This window comes from Scyliorhinus canicula, chromosome 11 (assembly GCF_902713615.1).
Source record: "Scyliorhinus canicula chromosome 11, sScyCan1.1, whole genome shotgun sequence".
Classification (NCBI taxonomy): Eukaryota; Metazoa; Chordata; class Chondrichthyes; order Carcharhiniformes; family Scyliorhinidae; genus Scyliorhinus; species Scyliorhinus canicula.
In genome coordinates this window covers 111,750,092-111,769,912 of record NC_052156.1, presented here as the reverse complement: position 1 = coordinate 111,769,912, position 19,821 = coordinate 111,750,092, and the positions used below count along the sequence as shown (strand labels likewise).

The 19,821-nt window shown below is 46.1% G+C and overlaps 1 protein-coding gene and 1 long non-coding RNA gene across 2 annotated transcripts in view; one reads left to right on the top strand and one right to left on the bottom strand.

Annotated features, from left to right (window-relative positions):
• Positions 1–16,897, bottom strand: part of LOC119973291 — a 76,382-nt gene extending 59,485 nt beyond the window's left edge. Inside the window, exons 1-2 of the long non-coding RNA XR_005462268.1 lie at positions 16,770–16,897; positions 14,969–15,078 (exon numbers count right to left, since the gene is read on the bottom strand). This is a non-coding gene — a long non-coding RNA (uncharacterized LOC119973291). The remainder of the gene's footprint in view (positions 1–14,968; positions 15,079–16,769) is intronic.
• pde3a (phosphodiesterase 3A, cGMP-inhibited) overlaps positions 16,033–19,821 on the top strand; it is a 558,970-nt gene continuing 555,181 nt past the window's right edge. Inside the window, 1 exon segment of the mRNA XM_038811086.1 lies at positions 16,033–17,252. Within this exon segment, the coding sequence (XP_038667014.1) occupies positions 16,371–17,252 (882 nt within the window). The 5' untranslated portion in view covers positions 16,033–16,370.

Genomic DNA, 19,821 nt, shown 5'->3' with positions numbered 1-19,821 from the left:
AGGTAGGTAAAGCATTGGTCCAGTCATAGAATCAGAATTTTGTACAGTGCAGAAAGAGGCCATTTGGCCCATCGGGTCTGCACCAGCCCTTGGAAAGAGCACCCTACTTATGCCCAAACCTCCACCTTATCCCCGTAACCCAGTAACCCCACTTAACAATTTAGGCACTAGGGGCAATTTAGCATGGCCAATCCACCTAACCTGTACATCTTTGGACTTGGACTGTGGGAGGAAACAGCCGCACACAGAGGAAACCCATGTAGACACGGGGAGGAAGGGAAAACGCCACAAAGACAGTCACCCAAGGCCAGAATTGAACCTGGGACGGCTGGAGCTGTGAGGCAGCAGTGCTAACCAATGTGCCACCTTGCCACCCATTATAGTCAGAAGACTATAATTGGAAACTGCAACTGAATTAGTACCAGGTCATTAAATGATTCACTGGCTAAAGCAGTCTGGTTTTATAGCTGAGAAGGTACTTTTGAATGGATGTAGACATTCTTGTAAGCACATCCTGTTTTAGTGAGTATGATACACATTAGTTAATTGGTTCACAGGGACAGTTCTTATTGGAAATTAGTAGCTGCATTGGAATTAGGTGAATAATAAATAATAATAAAGCGTTGGAGAAGCCCACCAATTTCATCAGCCATTCTGAGAAGTAGGTTGATTGAGGAGCCTTGGAAATTGCTCTTGTTTTATATTCTATTGTGTGATGTGGGCATCACTGGCTAAGCCAGCATTTAGTTTCCATCCCTAACTGTCCTTGAGAAGGTGATGCTGAGCTGTCTTCTTGAACCGCTGCTGTTGTGTCATTAGACCCACAGTGCTGTCAGGGGAGTTTCAGGACTTTGACTCAGCGACAGTGAAGGAACGGCGATATATTTCCATGTCAGGATGGGAAGTGGCCGCTTGGAGGGGAACTTCCAGATGGACATACTCCTATGTAACTGCTGCCCTTGCCCTTGGTAGCAGTCGTGGGTTTGGGAGGCACTCTCTAAGGAGACTTTGTGAGTTCCTGCAGTACATCTTGCATATGGTACACCCTGCTGCTACTGTGTGTCGGTGGTGGAGCGAGTAAATGTTTGTAGAAGGGGTGCCAATCAGGTTGCTTGCTTTGTATTGGATCAAGTCAAGTTTCTTGAGTGTTGTTGGAGCTTCACTCATCCAGACAAATGGAGACTATTCCATCACACTCCTGACTTGTTCCTTATGGATGGTAGACAGGCTTGTGGGCAGCACGATAGAACAAGTGGATAGCACTGCAGCTTCACAGCGCCAGGGTCCCAGGTTCAATTCCCGGCTTGGGTCGCTGTCTGTGCGGAGTCTGCATGTTCTCCCCGTGTCTGCGTGGGTTTCCTCCGGGTGCTCCGGCTTCCTCCCACAGTCCAAAGATGTGCTGGTTAGGTGGATTGGCCATGATAAATTGCCCTTCGTGTCCAAAAAGGTTAGGTGGGGTCACTGGGTTACAGGGATAGGGTGGAGGCATGGGCTTAAGTCGGGTGCTCTTTCCAAGGGCCAGTGCAGACTCGATGGGTCGAATGGCCTCCTTCTGCACTGTATATTCTATGTTTAGGGAGTGAGGAGGGGAGTTACTCTCTGCAGGATTCCCAGCCTCTGACCTGTTCTTGTAGCAACAGTATTTATATGGCTTGTCCCGTTCAGTTTCGGGCCAATGGTAACTCCCAGAGGTGGATAGTGGGGTTATTCAGCAATGGCACTGCCATTGTATGTCAAAAGGTGATGGTTAACTTCTGTCTTGTTGGAGATGATCATTGTCTGGCACTTGTGTAGCAGAAATGTACTTTCCACTTTCAGCTGTACGGGGCCTTAGTTAGGCCTCATTTGGAATATTGTTTACAATTTTGGCCGCCACACTACCAGAAGGATGTGGATGCTTTGGAGAGGGTACAGAAGCGGTTTACTAGGATGTTGCCTGGTATGGAGGGCATTAGCTATGAGGAGTGGTTAGATAAACTCAGTCTGTTCTCACTGCAACAACGGAGGTTGAGAGGAGACCTGATAGAGGTCTACAAGATTGTGAGTGGCATGGGCAGAGTGGATAGTCAGATGCTCTTTCCTAGAGTAGAAGAATCTAGGGGACATAGGTTTAAAGTGTGTTGGGGGAAAGTTTAGAACAGATATGCGAGGCAAGCTTTTTTACACAGAGGGTGGTAAGTATATGGAACGCGCTGCCTGGGGAGGTGGTGGGAGCAGGTACGATAGTGACATTTAAGTGACATCTAGACAAATATATGAATAGGGTGGGAATGGAAGCATATGGACTCCGTAAGTGCATAAGGTTTTGGTTTAGACAGGTGCCATGGTCAGCGCAGGCTTGGAGGGCCGAAGGGTCTGTTCCTGTGTTGTATTGTTCTTTGTTATCAGCCCAAACCTGGATATTGTCCAGGCCTTGTTGCATTTGGGCATGAACTGCTTCTGTATCTAAGTTGTGAATAATTCTGAACATTGTGCAGTCATCAGCGAGCATCCCTATTTCTGACCTTATGATGGACGGAAGGTCATTGATCAAGCAGCTGAAGATATAAGGGGCTAGGACACTACCCTGCGGAACAGTGATATTCTGGAGCTGAGATGATTGTCCTCCACCAAGTAGAACCATCTTCCTTTATGCCATGTATGACTCCAACTAGTGGAGTTTTCTCCCTGATTTCCACTGTCTTGCTAGGACTCCTTGCACGGGTGGCACAGTAGCACAGTGGTTAACACAGTTGCTTCACAGCTCCAGGGACCCAGTTTGATTCCCAGCTTGGTAACTGTCTGTGTGGAGTCTGCATGTTCTCTCCCTGTCTGTGTGGTTTCCTCCGGGTGCTCCGGTTTCCTCCCGCAGTCCAAAACTGTGCAGGTAAGGTGGATTGGCCATGCTAAATTGCCCTTAGTGTCCAAAAAGCTAGGTGGGGCTACTTGGTTATGGGGATAGGGTGGAAGTGTGGGCTTGGGTGAGGTGCTCTTTCCGGGGGCTGGTGCAGACTTGATCGGCTGAATAGCCTCCGTATGCACTGTAAATTCTATGATTCTATGATGTCTTGCTGTCAAGGGCAGTCATTTTCACCTCACCTCTGGAGTTCAGCTTTCTGGCCATGTTTGATACAAGGCTGTAATGAGTGACCTTGGCGGAACCCTAACTGAGCATCAGTGAACAGGCTATTGCTGAGTATGTGCCGCTTAATAGCACTGTTGATGATCCCTTCCATTACTTTACTGATGATTGAGAGCAGACTGATGGCGCGGTAAATGGCTGGGTTGGATGTTTCCAGCCATTTGTGTACGGGACGTATCTGGGCAATTTTTCACATTGCTAGGTCGATGCCAGTGTTGTAGCTATACTGGAACAGCTTGGCCAGGGGCACATCAAGTTCTGGAGTACAAGTCTTCAGTACTATTGGCAGAATATTGTCACGGTCCATAGCCTTTGCAGTATCTCATGCCTTCAGCCATTTCTTAATATCATGAGTGAATAAAATTGGCTGAAGACTGGCATCTATGAAGCTGGGGACCTCCATGATAGGCTGAAATGGATCATCCACTTGGCACATCTGGCTGAAGATTATTGCGAATGCTTCAGCCTTATCTTTTGCACAGATGTTCTGAGCTCCCCCATCATTGAGCATGGGGATATTTGTGGAGCCTCCTCCTCCAGTGAGATGTGGCAGGTCTATAGGGCTCACATCTGATCCACTGATTGAAGGATTGCTTATCTTTGTTTATCACTTGCTGCTTATGCTGTTTGGCATGCTGGTAGTCCTGTGTTGTAGCTTCACCAGGTTGACACCTCATTTTTAGGTAGGCCCGGTGTTTTCCTGAGTTAACTCTCCTGCACCCTTCATTGAATCAGGGTTGTTGCCTGGTTTTGGGTGGCGATGGTTGAGTAGAGGATATGCTGGGCCATGAGGTTGCAGATTGTTATTTTGCCCACATGCTTTGTCTTTTCCCCTTTTCTCTATGGTAATACTGCAGTTTTTACTGCAGACTTTAGTCTCATTTTAGGGGCTTGAATTATAAGATATTGAAATCTATCATGAATCAGGCTTAATTGGATCAAATGCCTTGATATCCAGCAACTGATATTCAGACTCTTTGCAGTCAGTGGAACTCAGTGCAGAACAGGTCCAATATCACTCATTTTATGTAACTGCCCAAAATGGATTTCTACTGCTCGGTCCATGATTGAGAAAGAGGATATTAGACTTCCATAGCATCCCTACAGTGCATAAGGAGGCCACTCAGCCCATTGAGTCAACACCGATCCTCTGAAACAACACTCTACCGAGGCCCACACTCCCGCCCTATCCCATAACCTCGCACATTGATCATGGCCTAGCCACCTAACCTGCACATCTTTGGACTGTGGGAAGAAACTGAAGATACCCACACAGACACGGGGAGAACTTTCAAACTTCACACAGTCACCCAAAGCTGGAACTGAAACCCGAGTGCCTGGTGCTGTGAGGTAGCAGTATTTTTCTTAGAGTACCCAATTCTTTTTTTTTCACAATTAAGGAGCAGTTTAATGTGGGCAATCCACCTAGCCTGCGCATTTTTGGGCTGTGGGGGTGAGACCCACGTCAACACAGGGAGAACCCATAAACTCCACACGGACCGTGACGCAGGGCTGGGATTGAACCCTGGTCCTCAGCGCCGTGAGGCAGCAGTGCTAATCACTGTGCCACCGTTCCGCCCCTGGGTGTTAGATACCAAAAACCCTGTTCTAAGGTACATAGTTTAAAGTAGATCATTCTATGCAACAATTTACCCCAAAGAAATTAGACTGGGGTATTAGAAAGCAATGATCTGCAACTTGAGCCAATTCCTGGAGGGCCGGTCACAAAATCCTTTGGAGAGATGAGAGAATGGAAGGGGCAGTTTCTTTGTGATGGAGAATGGCAAATTCACTTATCACTTTTCTTTAAATTTGAATTGAATTTTTGTGCTCATCAAGGTGATTGATGTCAGTGTTATGGAACATGTAGTGTCAGCTTTAAACAGATTAAATATTGAAAATTTCTGGTCCTGTGTCCCAACAATGTGCTTCAATCACAAACTCAGAAGAAATGAATGAAATGAAAATCGCTTATTGTCACAAGTAGGCTTCAATGAAGTTACTGTGAAAAGCCCCTAGTCGCCACATTCCGGCACCTGTTCGGGGAGGCTGGTACGGGAACATTATGTACTGCTTCATTGTGACATGTCAAACTTCCAAACTGCACATCCATGCGGTCTTTGAGTGAGATATCCAATTTGTTCGGAATTAGAGGAATTCTTATTCTGTGGACACACATTAGTTAGGAACTAGTTGAGACTGGGTGGACATGTTTCATAATGGAGCCTTCCTCTTACAGCCACACCTGTCTTGCTGGGCTTGACTCGAACTGGAGAGTGAGAGATGAATGAATATGGTAATCCACTATGCCGCACAACCTTCCTTTTTGCTGCTTTTACGATGAGGGGAGATGGTGATGTAGTGGTAAAGCCAATCACTGGGATAGTAATCCAGAAAACAAGGCTGATGCCCTAGGAATGTGGGTTTAAATCCCACACCGCCAGCTGGTAGAATTTAGATTCAATTAATAAATCTGGAATTGAAAGCTAGTCTCAAGAATGGTGACCATGGCAGCTATCATTTATTGTAGTAAGAACCCATCTGGTTTACTAATCTCCTCTGAGGGAAGGAAATCTGCCATCCTCACTTAGTCTGGCCTACATGAGACTTCAGACCCACAGCAATGTGGTTGACTCTTAATTGCCCTCTGAAACGGCCCAGCAAGCCACTCAGTTCAAGGGCAATTAAGGATGGGCAACAAATTATGGCCTTAACAGTGATGCCCACATTCCAGCAAATGTTTTGGAAAAAAACATTGGTAAGCGTACTTTATAATTACAAATTCTAATTGCAAGTTTGTAATTACAAATATTGCATTCTTGTAAAGACACAACAGATGCACATTCAGGATGTGAATGGAAAGTTGCATGCTTGGTAATACATTTGTTTGCAATGCTCGGGCCAGTTGGGAGGGAAGAGCAGCAGGATTTGCACCTGGGCCATTGGAGGAATACTGTTCCACAGAAATATTAGTTTCAGCGACTCCCTGTCCTTCCTTGTGCCCCAAGTCACTTCGAGATAGCTGGATGCACACAATGTTCAAAAGTTCTGTTTGCTATTATGAGTGTTGAAATATTTTGAAAAAGCTGTATTGGGCAAAAGGTGATTGGTAGAATAAACAGGAAGGATGGGATCCACCCCATTCTTGTTTAATGGGCAGTGAAGGGATGCTGCATCAGGAGGATGTGAGCCGTGTTGGCTGGGGGCAACACAATACCCATGTATGCACATCACAAAATGTTGCTGGCAATCAGGTTTATGCGTTTTACTCTCTCACTTCTACTATTACCATTGATGAACATGCATTCCTTTCGGGCACACTTTGCAGCTGTAACGTACAACAGAAAGCCTTGGCACACTCTTCAACGGATTTCACTAACATTATCTGATGGTGCCTCTTGAAGCCGCCACTAGAGGTTTGCCACTTTTCTGTCTGTTGTAGGCCTAGAACCATAGAGGAAGAGGCCATTCGACCTGCCCTGTCCCTGCTGGCTCTCTGCAAGAGCAGAACTCGGTAGCATAGTGGTTAGCACTATGGCTTCACAGCGCCAGGGTTCCAGGTTTGATTCCCGGCTTGGGTCACTATCTATGCGGAGTCTGCACCTTCTCCCCGTGTCTGCGTGGATTTCCTCCGGGTGCTCCAGTTTCCTCCCACAGTCCAAAGATGTGCTTGTTAGGTAATTTGCACATTCTGAATTCTCCCTCTGTGTACCCGAACAGGCGCCGGAATGTGGCGATTAGGGACTTTTCACAGTAACTTAATTGCAGTGTTAATGTGAGCTTACTTGTGACAATAAAGATTATTTTAAAAAACTGTAGCCCACTAGCACTACTACTGGATTAACACCAAGACTCACTCACAACACCCTACATCCCTGTCACTAATTATTGTAAGTGACAACGCAAATACACATGTTTGGGAAAATGCAGTTAGTAAGCTTGACAAGGTGGCACAAGGTAGGCTACAGGTAAGGAGCATCAAGTGGGTTTATAGGATAGGTATTGTGAGGGTCGTAATCTAATAATCATTAAATCCAGGATTACCTTCTTTAACCAAAGAGGCTGAGAATGTGTATCTTGCTACCCTACATGGAGAGCAGCTGAGGTAAATTGTAGAGACAGGTTTAAGGGGAATCTAGATAGATTGATGAGGGAAAAATGAATAGAAAAAAAGGGATGATAGAGTTAGTCGAAGAGTGGGGGCTCATGTCGAACATAAACACTGACTCAGGGCAGATAGGCCCAATGGTCTAATGATGTGCTCAGAATTCTGATGGTTGCCTCTGTACTTTGCAAAGCGCAGTAACGCACTAAATAATGAGCACGTGGTATCATTCTCATCTTGATGGGCAGCCGGAAAGGAGGTGAAGCAGCTGTCTTCATTTACAGATGTGCTGGCTGGTTGCATCACATGTGAAGGGCAGCACAGCAGCTGGCAGTGCAAATGGCCCCTAAGCTAGACAGGAAGAAGTCAAAATGAAAACATTTGAGTGCTCGGATCACCTTGCTTGTCACTACTGGTGCTGATCGTATAGTGTAGGCTGGCTGACTATATCCTTACAGCAGATGGAAGACCAAATTCCCCTGGGTTATAGTTGGGTTGGTGGCATAGATAGAGTTCACTTCATAGTAGGTCCTGCTAACTAGCCTCTGATCTCCCTGTCATGCCCTTTTTCATTTTATACCATTGGCAAATGAAGCCTTGAATAGAGTACTGTCCAGCACTCTCAGCAGTAAGTTCTTCAAGCGTCAAGTTAATTCAGATGCACATCGCAAGATTTTAAAGAATTATCATTCCTGGGATGTGGGTGTCGCTGTCATAGCCAACTTTTATTACCCATCCCTTGTTGCCCTTGAGCAGGCAGTGGTGAATCTTTCTGTGCTGCTGCACTTTGCATGCTGAAAGTCCTCCCACAATGTTGTTAAATGGGAAGCTTGGAGAACTTTGAGTCAGTGTAGTTTGAACCTTGCTCTTGTGGAGACACTGTCGATGCAGGACATTCCTATTGCAAAGAGCTTCAGTTGAGTAAGTCATTCTGGGTAAATGTCATTCCACTGCTACTCTCATTATATAAACATTCCCTCCATGGAAAAAGAATGATGAGGAAATATTCACGATTGTGCCCTTCAGTTCCTTTGAAGTACATATTGAAACAGCTACTCCCCTTCAACAGTAGATTCTTCTGGGCAGGGCATGAGGTCAAACTTGAAGGAGAAGATTTGCTGCCATCACCAGCATTATTTTCTACATAAGACCATAAAGACATAGCAGCAGAATTCGGCCATTTGGCCCATTCAGTCTGCTCTGCCATTCAATCATGGCAAATATGTTTCCCATGCCCATTCTCTCGCCAATACACCTGATCCGCTTATTAATCAAGAACCTGTCTATCACTATCTTAAACGCATTCCGTGACTTGACCTCCACAGTTTTCTGAGGCAAACTGTTCCACAGATTCACCATCCTCTGCCTGAAGAATACATGTATACTTCAGCTTGTGCTCAAGAGGAGCAGGTGTACACAGCAAAGAGAAACATGGTGAAGCAGAGACGTGAGCCAGATGAGAATGTGAGTTGTCCAATTTCTTAGTCCCCATATGCTTGAGTCTTGCTGACAGTAGGTATAATAGCAGTTTGAGCATTTATCCCATTCTTTCGCAACACAATGACATTGGATCAACTGCATTTCTCAAAACTGGAATGGGCGTCTCCTCTTTCTGAAGATCAGACGTGTTAATGTCAAAGGTTTGGCCAACAGCAACTTAACTACCCAAAGCCTGTCCAGCATCTACAAGGCACAAGTCAGGAGTGTGATGGAATACTCCCCATGCATACAATGGCTGTGCCATTGCTGAATCCACCACTATCAACAACCTGGGGGTTACCATTGACCAGAAACTGAACTGGACGAGCCATTTAAATACTGTGGCTACAAGAACAGGTCTGAGGCTGGGAATCCAGCAGTGGGTAACTCACCTCTTGACTCCCCAAAATCTATTCACTATCTACAAGGCACAAGCCAGGAGTGTGATGGAATACTCTCCACTTGCCTGCATGAGTACAGCTCCAACAACACTTGAGAAGCTTAACACCATCCCAGACAAAGCAGCCCACTTGATTGGCACCCCTTCCACAAACATTCACTCCCTTCACCAATGCCGCACAGTAGCAGCAGTATGCACCATCTACAAGATACACTGCAGGAACTCACCAAGTTTCCTTAGACAGCACCTTCCAAACTCAAGACCACTACCATCTAGTAGGACAAGGGCAGCAGACAAATAGAAACACCAGGACTTGGATGTTTCCCTTCAAGCCATACACCATCCTGACTTGGAAATATATTGCCATTCGTTCACTGGGGTTGGGTCAAAATCTTGGAACTCTCTCCCTAAAAGCACTGTGGATGTGCCTATGTCACAGGGACTGCAGGGGTTTCAGGAAGGCAGCTCACCACCACCTACCACCTTCTCTGGGTCAATTAGGTTTGGGCAATAAATATTGCCTCAGCCAGTGATGCATACGTTCCAAGAATGAATGAAAAAAAGTTTAAAATTATGAACCCTCTGCTCAAGTCAGCATGCTTGATATGGAAATTGGGCCTGTCATGTCGGTGATGGTAAAATATTTACTACCTATCCCTCAACCAACATCCCTCGAACAGATTCTCTATTCATTCCCATGATGCTGTTTATGGGAACTTGCAGTGATCAAACTGGCTACCACCTTTCCTGTTCTTCAAATGTACTGCATTGGCAGTGAAATTATCTGGATAGCCTGATTTTGTGAAAGACACTATATAAATACAAGTTCTTTTTTTATATTTCTGAATGAATAAATGTGCACTGACACTCTGAGGGAATAATTTGTGATTATATTGTACTGGGCCAATCAGATGGCATGCTGAGCGATTGTGGATAGAACTTTATTTTCTTTCTCAAAATGGGTTAAGTAACAAAATGGAGCTTTGTGTGTTTATGGACCGTTATTTTGTATGTAACGAGGTGGTATTCTCCTCCCTAGCAGTAGTAAATTGAGTGGGGGAGATACCCGAGCCGAGTATCTCCCCCAGTTGCCACCAGATCAGCAGACTAATTGTGAGAGACCACAGGATGCTCCTGTCTGAAAAGGAAATTTCGCATTGACCCAGCAGAGGGTGTTCTTTTGAAGTTAAGGGTTACACTCAGTGCTGAGAAAAAGCGAAAGTGCCTTTTCCTCTGGTCTGACCTGTTGCCCCTAATCTTGAATGATTCCATATTGAAGGCAGGAGCCAAAGATTGAAAAGTTCTATGTTGCATCTCTCAACTTAATGAGAACAGCACGCCTGCAGTGGGAAAAAATGATGCCTCAAAAAATCAAATAAACATTGACTTCAATTCCATTGCACTATCACTTGTTTGAAGAAGACCACCCACTCCTTTTCAAAAGAATCATGGTATTCTTTTAAAGGCCATCATATTGCAGAAAACTTTGGAAAAATCATCTCTCATGAAACTGAAATGTTAATTCTATTTTTCTCTCCAAAGATGCTGTCTGACCTGCTAAGTGTGTTTGGGCCTTGTTCTCCTTTTATTTCAGGCTACTGTCTTCCACAATATTTTGCTTTTGCTTTCATATTACACAATGCATATTGGTTTATGGTTGTTTTGACAATATTATAAAATTTCTACAGTGCAGAGGCAGGCCATTCAGTCCATTGAGTCTGCACCGACCCTATGAAAGAGCACCCTACCAAGGCCCACTCCCTACCCTGTAACTCCGTAACCCCACCTATACTACATATCTTTGGACTGTGGGAGGAAACCAGAGCACCCAAAAGGAAATCCACGCAGACGTGGGGAGAACGTGCAAACTCCTAACAGTTACCCAAGGCCGGAAATGAACTCGGTTGCCTCGTGCCTGGGGGCCGTGTGCTAATTACTTTGTCACCATGCTGCCTCTAGTCATCCCCCTAAACCCCTCCCCGCCCCTTAGTCTGGGGCCCTCGCTCAGCTATTGCAATGGATATGTTTATTTTAAAGGGGTTAGTAGATCTCGTAGAAGCTGAGGGAGGGGACCTTTAGATGAATGAGTTGAGCATTCCTATTGGTCAGAATTTGTGGTGTGAATTCAGTGCTTACGGAACTTGAAAGAGAAACTGCTGGCCTTCAAGTACAATGGAAGTTAAAGCACAGCTGTATGCACCAGGGAAGTGGGAGAACATTTTGGAAGACTGTCAAATGGTTTTGTACATTTACTCAACTAAATCTGGATGCCATTGCTTGTCTGAGTGATTAATTGTAATTTAAAAAAAATACTACTGGTAGCATATCAGATTTTTTTTAAAGTACATTTAGATCTTTTTTGCAAGGATAATTTTAGGCTAATAGGGTGGAACTTCACCCACAACAGCTGAACCTATCAGCAAATTGTGGCTATGCAAAAACTGGGGTCATAAGCCTGTAAGATCCATGGTTGAGGCTCCAAAGTTATTTGAAAACTGGGGAAAATTTCCCAATATACCTTTAAACACTGCCTATGTGACAGCTGCCATTCATTTCTGGTGAAAATATCATTTGTGTAAAAGCAAACTAAAAGGTAGGAAAATATCAACAGGTCCAAAAGTTCTCACCATCTCTATTAGATGGTACAGTCATATTTTCCCTCCCCTCCAACTCTTAAGTAACACACACTTGGACAATCCCAAGTAACTCTGGGGTCATGGAACTGACGAAAATCAAGAAATCGGTGGAGAATTTATCTTTGATTCTCAGCAATGTGGTAAAAATGATTAATTAAAGAGCACTGTGATTATGCAGCTTCCTGTTACATGCAGATGTGCACAGTAAGTGGTGTGAACGTTGATATTATGGAAGACACTTTGTCAATGTTGCCTTTCTGAAGGACGTTCCTGTGGCTTCAGTATAGTCAGTTCCTCTGTACTCTTGGTGAAAATAATTCTGCTGCCTCTCTCGTTACATAAACATTCTCTTCAGTTCCTTTTAAAATAGATATTCAATCATTTGCTTCTCCTTAACAGCAAATTTTGCTGGGCAGGACTTTGGGTCAAATTTGAGGCTTGTGGCCTTGCACGTGTATGACTAAGCTCACATTCAAGAGGGGAAGGTATGCATTGTATGTGTATAAAGCCACAAGGGAAACAGAATCACACTGATGTGAGAATGAGCTACCTGATTTCTTAGTCCCTGAGTGGTCTTAATCCTGTTGGTGGTAGTGATAATAGCAGTTGGAGAATTCATCACATTTCTTTTCAACGCCATGAAAAGCAAGTCACGTTTTCTGAAGGTTGGAAATGTTTTTTTCTCTTGCGGTATTTGTAATATTTTCTTAAACGTTACAATTTCCAACCAAATCTAGCTGAGTGAACACATGAAATGATTTGGCAGCGGGGCTAAACTGGACCACTTCCAACAGATTCCAACGAGGGGATGAGAGCACCCAACCTTTGCCCACTCCCCTATCACCGTAATGCCACTGACACTAATGGGACAATTTAGTATGACCAATCTGACTAACCTTCATATCTTTGGACCTGAGAGGAAATCGGAGCACCTGGAGGAAACCCATGCAGACATGGAGAGCAAGTGCAAACTCCACACAGACAGGCACCCAAGGCCAGAACTAAACCCGGGTCTCTGGCGCAGTGAGGTAGCGATGCTAACCACTGTGGAACAGTGCCCCCCACACAGGGTGATATGGGGTTTTAATACAAATGTTTGTTTTTCTAAGGGATTAAGCACTTGAGATTTGAATATTTTGGCTGGGCGTTCACGAATGGGTGTGTTTTTTTATATAGTGAACACTGTAATAGATATTTAGAGCTTTATTTTATTTCATCTTAGCATAGTTCCACAACTCTGCCAATAGTGGATACTGGCTTAGTTGGCATTAAAATAGTATGGGCAAAGGATGGTTGCTGGCAGTATGAGTTGGCACTAAAATTGGCATAGAAGCTAAAAGGGCCATCGGAATGAATGGGATTTTGGTTGGTATGATGGGTATGACATGTTGGGGTTGGTGGGGTAATGGGTTGGCATGAGTTAGTATGTATGGACATGACGAGTGGGTGGGGGGGGGAGTGAAGGCCTAATATTTAACAAAACAAGTGGGATGACGTCCTGGAGAACTTAGGTAAGCCTTTTAAATAGCCTTCCACAGCAATTAACAGCTCCTGAGGTCACCTCCAATCTACATGTGGGGGTAGTAGGCCCAATTCCATCCCCCCACCCCACCTCCACAGAATGAAAATCTGCCCATTTGGGGCACCTAGCCAGGAAATCACCCAACTTGAGCTCCTCAATTGTGCATTCTGCACAAGGAGGCCATTTGGTCCACCATGACTGTGCAGTTCTTTAAAGCAGCTCTCCAAATAGCCCCACTTTCCTGCTCTTTCCTCAAAACCTTGTAATTTAATTGCTTTTTCATAAAAAGTATGCATCCAATTCCCTTTTTAAAGCCGTTAAAATGGTTCGGGCAGTGCATTCCAGATCATACAGCTTGTTGCATTAAAAAAAAATTCATTCCAACTCCCTCCCATCCCCAATTATTTTGCTGAATATCCCAAATTACCTCAAGTCTTACAATGAACGATTCAGCTAGGACTGAATGTCAAAAGCTGTTTTCCGTTTCTAAAGGTCCCTGGATGTGAGTTTCCAATTTAAAAGGCCACAATGAAACCCAGAAACTATTTCCAGTCAAATAAACAATTGTTGGAACCACTCCGAATCTTAATAAGGTTGGGGAATAAATTACCAAAGGCCCTTATTGAGAAATCAGAGGGGGGCTATACAGGGTGGATGCTGAGAAGTTGTTTCCCCTTGTGGGAAAGTCTAGGACCAGAGGGCACAATCTCAGAGCCCATTGAAGGCAGAGATGAGGAGGAATTTCTTCTCTCAGCGGATAGTGAATATGTGGAATTCTTTACCACAGAGGGCTGGAGAGGTTGGGCCGTTAAGTATGTTCAAGGCTGAGACAGAGTTTTAATCAGCAAGAGGATTGACGGTTATGGGGACAAGGTGGGAAAGTGGAATTGAGGAGTATATCAAATCAGCCATGATCTCATTGAATGGAGCACACTTGATGGGCCGAATGGTCTACTTCTGCTCCTATTTCTTGTGGTCTAAGAGGACAGTGAAATGAAGAGGGTGAAGCAATGTCAAATCTGGTGCAGAGAAAGCAAAGGGCAAATTTGGTGTAGAGTGGGGTTCTTACAGCACCCCTACCTGGGGGGTTCGAAGTCCCGCTGTGAAAGCTGATGGCCATAGAAGGTGTGCTTCTAACTGTGGGCCAAACAGGTCAATTATCAGTTTGTGAATCCTTCCAACTCGCCTGATGGCAGGTGGTAAAATGGTCATCCACACTTCAGAAGGCAACGGTGTTCTTTGCCAAGCATCGTCATGGATCAGTCCAGTGGGAGGTCATGGTCGCCAACACCCTCTTCCTGGAGCATGGTACCTGAAGGAGGAGGATTGGGAGGGAAGGAAATAGAGCAATGATCCAGGAAGGAAAAGCGAGAGTTTGACACGTTTCCCTCGAAACAATTCACAACCTGGAGAAAGGAGACGTATATACTCAGAATGGTTAATTTTCGGTGCCAGCAAGGTTGACGAGCAGTCATTAAAACTTATGAAAGCTTTGAGCGGGTACTCACGCTTCCAACTACCTGGGATAAATATCTCTGGCAGGTATAGTGCCAATCCATGGCATAAATACAGCAACTCCACTCCGGAGACATCGAATACTTTGGAATGGCGAGGCAGCTGAAGCTATTGGAGGGGAAGGTGACAGAAGTCGAACAGCAGCTTGAGGTTTATGCTTCAGGTTAATCGTGCGCCTGAATTTACTCACCATTTACGCACAAACAGCGAAGCGTGCGATCAGCCTCAGCGAAATTCCGCCTCCGAGAGCTGGGAGCAAACGCCTTTCCACTGGGACCTGAGTGTCTGACAGGGGCTCGGCTGCAATAGCAAAATACACTTTCTTTTTCGCTTCTGAGGAAGTTGCGAGTTCACAAGGTGTAACTTCAACAAAAACAAAAGCTTCTCACAATGTATTTCTGACTCCAACATTTTCGTGCCCAGCTCCCCCCAGGGTGAGGTTCCAGTGAATGGGATGGAGGCAGCGCTTGATGCCAGGCTGGGGGCGGCAAAGCCAGCGCTGCTTCCCCTCGCCCCCCCCCTCCTGGGGGTGGACACGCTACCCCTCACCCACCCCCTAGCTGGGGGTGAGCACAGCTCCTCCCGCCGGAGCCTGGCATGGCTTCCACTCGCCCCCACCCCCACCCCTGAGCCGATCATTCCGTCACCTGGCACCAAGTGAGGCTCCGGCGATGATGTTAGCGGCTGTCTGCGAGGCCAGCTCGCTGTTGCCTGGTTCAGCGTCAGCTCACCTTCCTGGAGGAGTGGAAGGAGAGGGTGGAAAGGAGTGAGGGGGAACGGAGTGAGGGAGAAAGGAGTGGGGGGGGAAGGAGTGAGGAGTAAAGGAGTGAGGAGTAAAGGAGTGAGGGAGAAAGGAGTGAGGGGGAAGGAGTGAGGAGTAAAGGAGTGAGGAGTAAAGGGGAAAGGAGTGAGGGGAAGGAGTGAGGAGTAAAGGAGTGAGGAGTAAAGGAGTGAGGGGGAAAGGAGTGAGGGACAAAGGAGTGAGGGGGAAAGGAGTGAGGGACAAAGGAGTGAGGGGAAGGAGTGAGGGAGAAAGGGGTGAGAGGAAAGGAGTGGGGGAGTAAGGAAGGTCTGGGAAAGGAGTGAGGGGGAAGGAGTGAGGGAGTAAGGAGTGCCTGGGAAAGAAGTGAGAGTGAGGGAGTGAGGGGGCGGCAGGAGAAGGCAGCAGCTGGAGATGCTGGAGGCAGCAGATGAAGTTGTGCATTCCGTATGGGGCTAGGAGGAGTGAAAGGGGAGGGGGCGAAGGCAGAGGGGAGTTGGAGGAGGAGAGCTGAGGAGACGGCAGTGTTTGTACCGTGCAGCTAAATGGCCGGGAACGGCAGCACTTCGACTCGCCTGCCGCCTCCGGCTGTCACATTGAGGGCTTTACTGGCCAGGCGCAAGTGGCGACCTGGCTTTACCCTGAGGTGTTAAAAAGTGGCATCAGCTCCCTCCAGAAAAAAAACCCTTCACAACTTTCCCATCCTGTCTCCGAGAGAGAGAGAAGCTGTGTGTTTGACTAAAGTCTGATCTTCAATCTCGGGAGAGGGGAGGGAGCGAGAGAGAGAGAGAGAGAGAGAAAAACAAACTTTCTAATAACAGTGGAGGAGAGGATGGCGATGAGATCGGAGGCGGCTTCCCCCCGGACGAAAGCTGAGGCCGGGAAAGTGGCAGGGGAGCGCAATGGTTATGTGAGGGGTTGTGTGAGCCCCCTGGCCCGGGACCAGGGCTGCCCTGTGTGGGGAAGGCTGCTGAGGAGCGCCCGGCTGCTGTCCTCCGCCGCCTGCCTGGGTTCCCTCTCGCTGCTGCTGGCCGCGCTGCTGAGGTGGGGAGACGGCGAGGTGAGCGGCGGGCAGCCGTGGCCAGCTGCCTCCTCCAGCAGCAGCAGCACCTCCACCTCTCCCTCCTCCTCCTCCTCCTCCAGCAGCAGCAGCTCCGGGCTGCTCACCCTCCTGCACTGCGCCCTGCCCCTCTTCAGCCTGCTCAGCGCTTTCTTCTGGCTGGGTTTGTACCTGATCCGCTGCGGCAGAGCCGAGCTGGCCCCCCGGCTGCTGGCCGCTTGCTGCCTGGGAGAGGCTCTGCTCCAAGGCTGGCTGCTGGGCGACGAAGAGCAGCTGCTGTCGGTGGCGGCCAGTACCCTGCTGCTCAGCTGCCTGGCCGCCGCCACTCTGCTGCTGCTCAGGCTCAGACAAGGAGTCTGCACCATCATCTTCACCAGCCTGCTCCGGACTATCTCCCTCCTGTCCCTGGACAGGGTCCGCGCCAGCTGGAGACCCTTCCTGGCTTACTTGATGGGGATCCTGGGCGTCCTGCTGGCCAGATACGCCGTGCACATCCTGCCCGGCACCGTGCCGGCGCCTGGGACGGAGGAGAAGATCCCAGTTATCAAGAGGAGGAGGAGATCCAGTTCAGTCATTGCCTCCGAGATTTCCAACAGTCAAGTGGGCTCCAAGACCCACAGGAGGACATCCTTACCGTGCATTCAGAGGGAACAGGTAAGACTTTCTCATTCAGTAACCAATGTTAATTTACCCGGAGAGATAAAGTCTACATGATATGTGACATTTACTAACCACCTTATTCAGACTATATTTGCAAAGAAATAACATGTCTAATCCAAACACTATTGAGCTGACTTATGGTGTCTACTCAACAAATGGCCTTTAATCCCCCTGTTTAATGTGTATTTTCTTGCATAGCAATGTAAAAACATGTTTAAAAAGTTTCTTTTCTGCAGTCACAATGCAGTTGGCTCATTGGGTTATAATCTATTTATTCCCTTGTTGATTTTTTAAAAAATTGTTTTGTAAGTGGAGACTGTAAAAGATTAAATATGCATGACTGTGATGCCAGTAGAGTTGCAGAAACCCAGAGGGATATTATAGAAATATGTTATTGTATTTAACTTTCAAATCTCCTTCATCTGAAATACCAATTAGGGCGAAATTATCCCAGACCACAACCTCGATTTATCAAAAAAAAGCAAGCACCTGACAGGAGAAATAAATATTTCCATAGGTGTGAGGGGAAATTCTTCATAAAACGCCGCTTTAAATCATGAATGGCGTGCAAGCCCACAGATCATTTCCTATCCAGTTCTACACATCCAAAGGGAGCGATTTATACAATGATATAGCTTTGTATCTGCACTTTGCATTATTCGACACGTGAGAGGAATTGTTTTGGCGCCAGTGATGAGCAGTTACTTCAGCCTGTTTAGCAAAAATGTGCTTTTTTGGCGAATGAACCGAGACAAAAGAATGGGATTTCAGAGCGAAGATTGCGCTTGTATTGAAAGACAGATACAAATTAAACACAGGGTGAAAAGCCCATAGATGAAGTGAGACAATGATTATTATTTGAAGGGATTATCACGACTGCACCACGATATTAAAAGCACTCATCTCAAGAAAAATCAATGGCCTGGTTAACTTAGATCCATTCGGTTCCTTGTGCCCAAAAGGCAATCGAAGTATTTTAATCTCAGGTGTAACTTATCTTTGTTCACAGGGAGTTGAGCAGCTTTTGGAGAAAGTTTACTGCTCTTGCAGGTCTTATTGTGGGCCAAACAGGATAGGGATATTATAAATTCCAAACGTAAATTTCTATTGTCCACTTGATATTTAAACGTTTTTCTTTTACAGGGAGCAGATCTAAGTTTGAACCGAGTTTTTTTTTCTTTCAGTGCAAAGCCCCCTCTCCACCCCCTTGTCAGTTGTAAGCGTGTCGATTACTATAATATTTGACACGGGATGAATGCTTTTGGACATGGTCTAAATCGTGTCGCGCGCCCTTTGGTTATTTTTGCAACCGTGCATCTGGGAGGAAGATGTTTACATTCAGAAAGATGCTCATTCAATAAAGGGTAAACGATTGTTTCAGTGTAGACAATGCTGAAGAATGCGAGCGCTGATATTCGCAAGCTAGTCAAAATAATTCTTTTTTGCGCCTGACAAAAGGAGCACAGAAATATCGACTGCTTTTAACAAAGTTGTTTCCACCGTCTCCTGTTTGTAACAAGTCCAGCATTGTTTCCTTGTGGATGTTTTCGCACTAAATGTATCTTTAGTGTCGTGTGCCGCGGCTGACCTTCATTGTGCTATAACTTCCAGACTGATAGATTTGAGACATGTGTGTCACATATAAACTGGCAAGTAGTTTTAAGATAACAATTCATTTGGGCACTTTAAGTGACATTTAAGCTGTGAGGGGGGGGGAAAAAATCTGAGAGTGGCACAAGGTCGAATTACTGCCTTAAAGTCAGTAACAGAGGTTTGGTATTCTTTATTCTGGTAGTTTTTTAAAATTTTCTTTTAATCTATTTTCTAGTGTGACCTGTAGAGCTGACAAGGTAATAAAAGATGATGTTGACGTAGGAGCTGAAAGTGTATGGTGTCCCATGACTGGTATTGTCGAACTGCCAAGACTGTGATTAGCAGAATAGCCAGTGTTGTATTATAGCGGATGCTGTATGGATGGAAGAGGCAGTAATCCAGTTGACTGATCTGTTAGCCCGCCATCCAGACTGCTTGCTTGGGTCGCTACCTGCAATTTATAGAATCACAGAATCCCTACAGTGCAGAAGGAGGCCATTCAGCCCATCGAGTCTGCATCAACTCTCTGAAAGTGCACCCTACCTAGGCCCACACCCCCGCCCTATCTCCGTAACCCCACTGAACCTTTCGACACTAAGGGGCAATTGGTCATGGCTAATCCCCCTCACCTGCACATCTTTGGACTGTGGGAGGAAACCGGAAGATCCGGAGGAAGCCCACGCAGACACGGAGAGAACGTGCAAACTCCACACAGTCATCTAAGGACGGAACTGAACCCGGGTCCCTGGTGCTGTGAGGCAGCAGTGCTAACCACTTTGCCACTGTGCCAACCCCTTTCCGTAGCTTCTGCCTAGCATTTTAATTCTATATCTAACCTGGCATTGCTTTAACTTGCATTGTTGTTGTTACTTCTTACTGTCACCATTGTTTATGCAAAATAACTGAGGGGGTCAGCGAATATGAAATGATGTGAGACCACACAAAATATCAAACCAAAAGGTATGGTGTA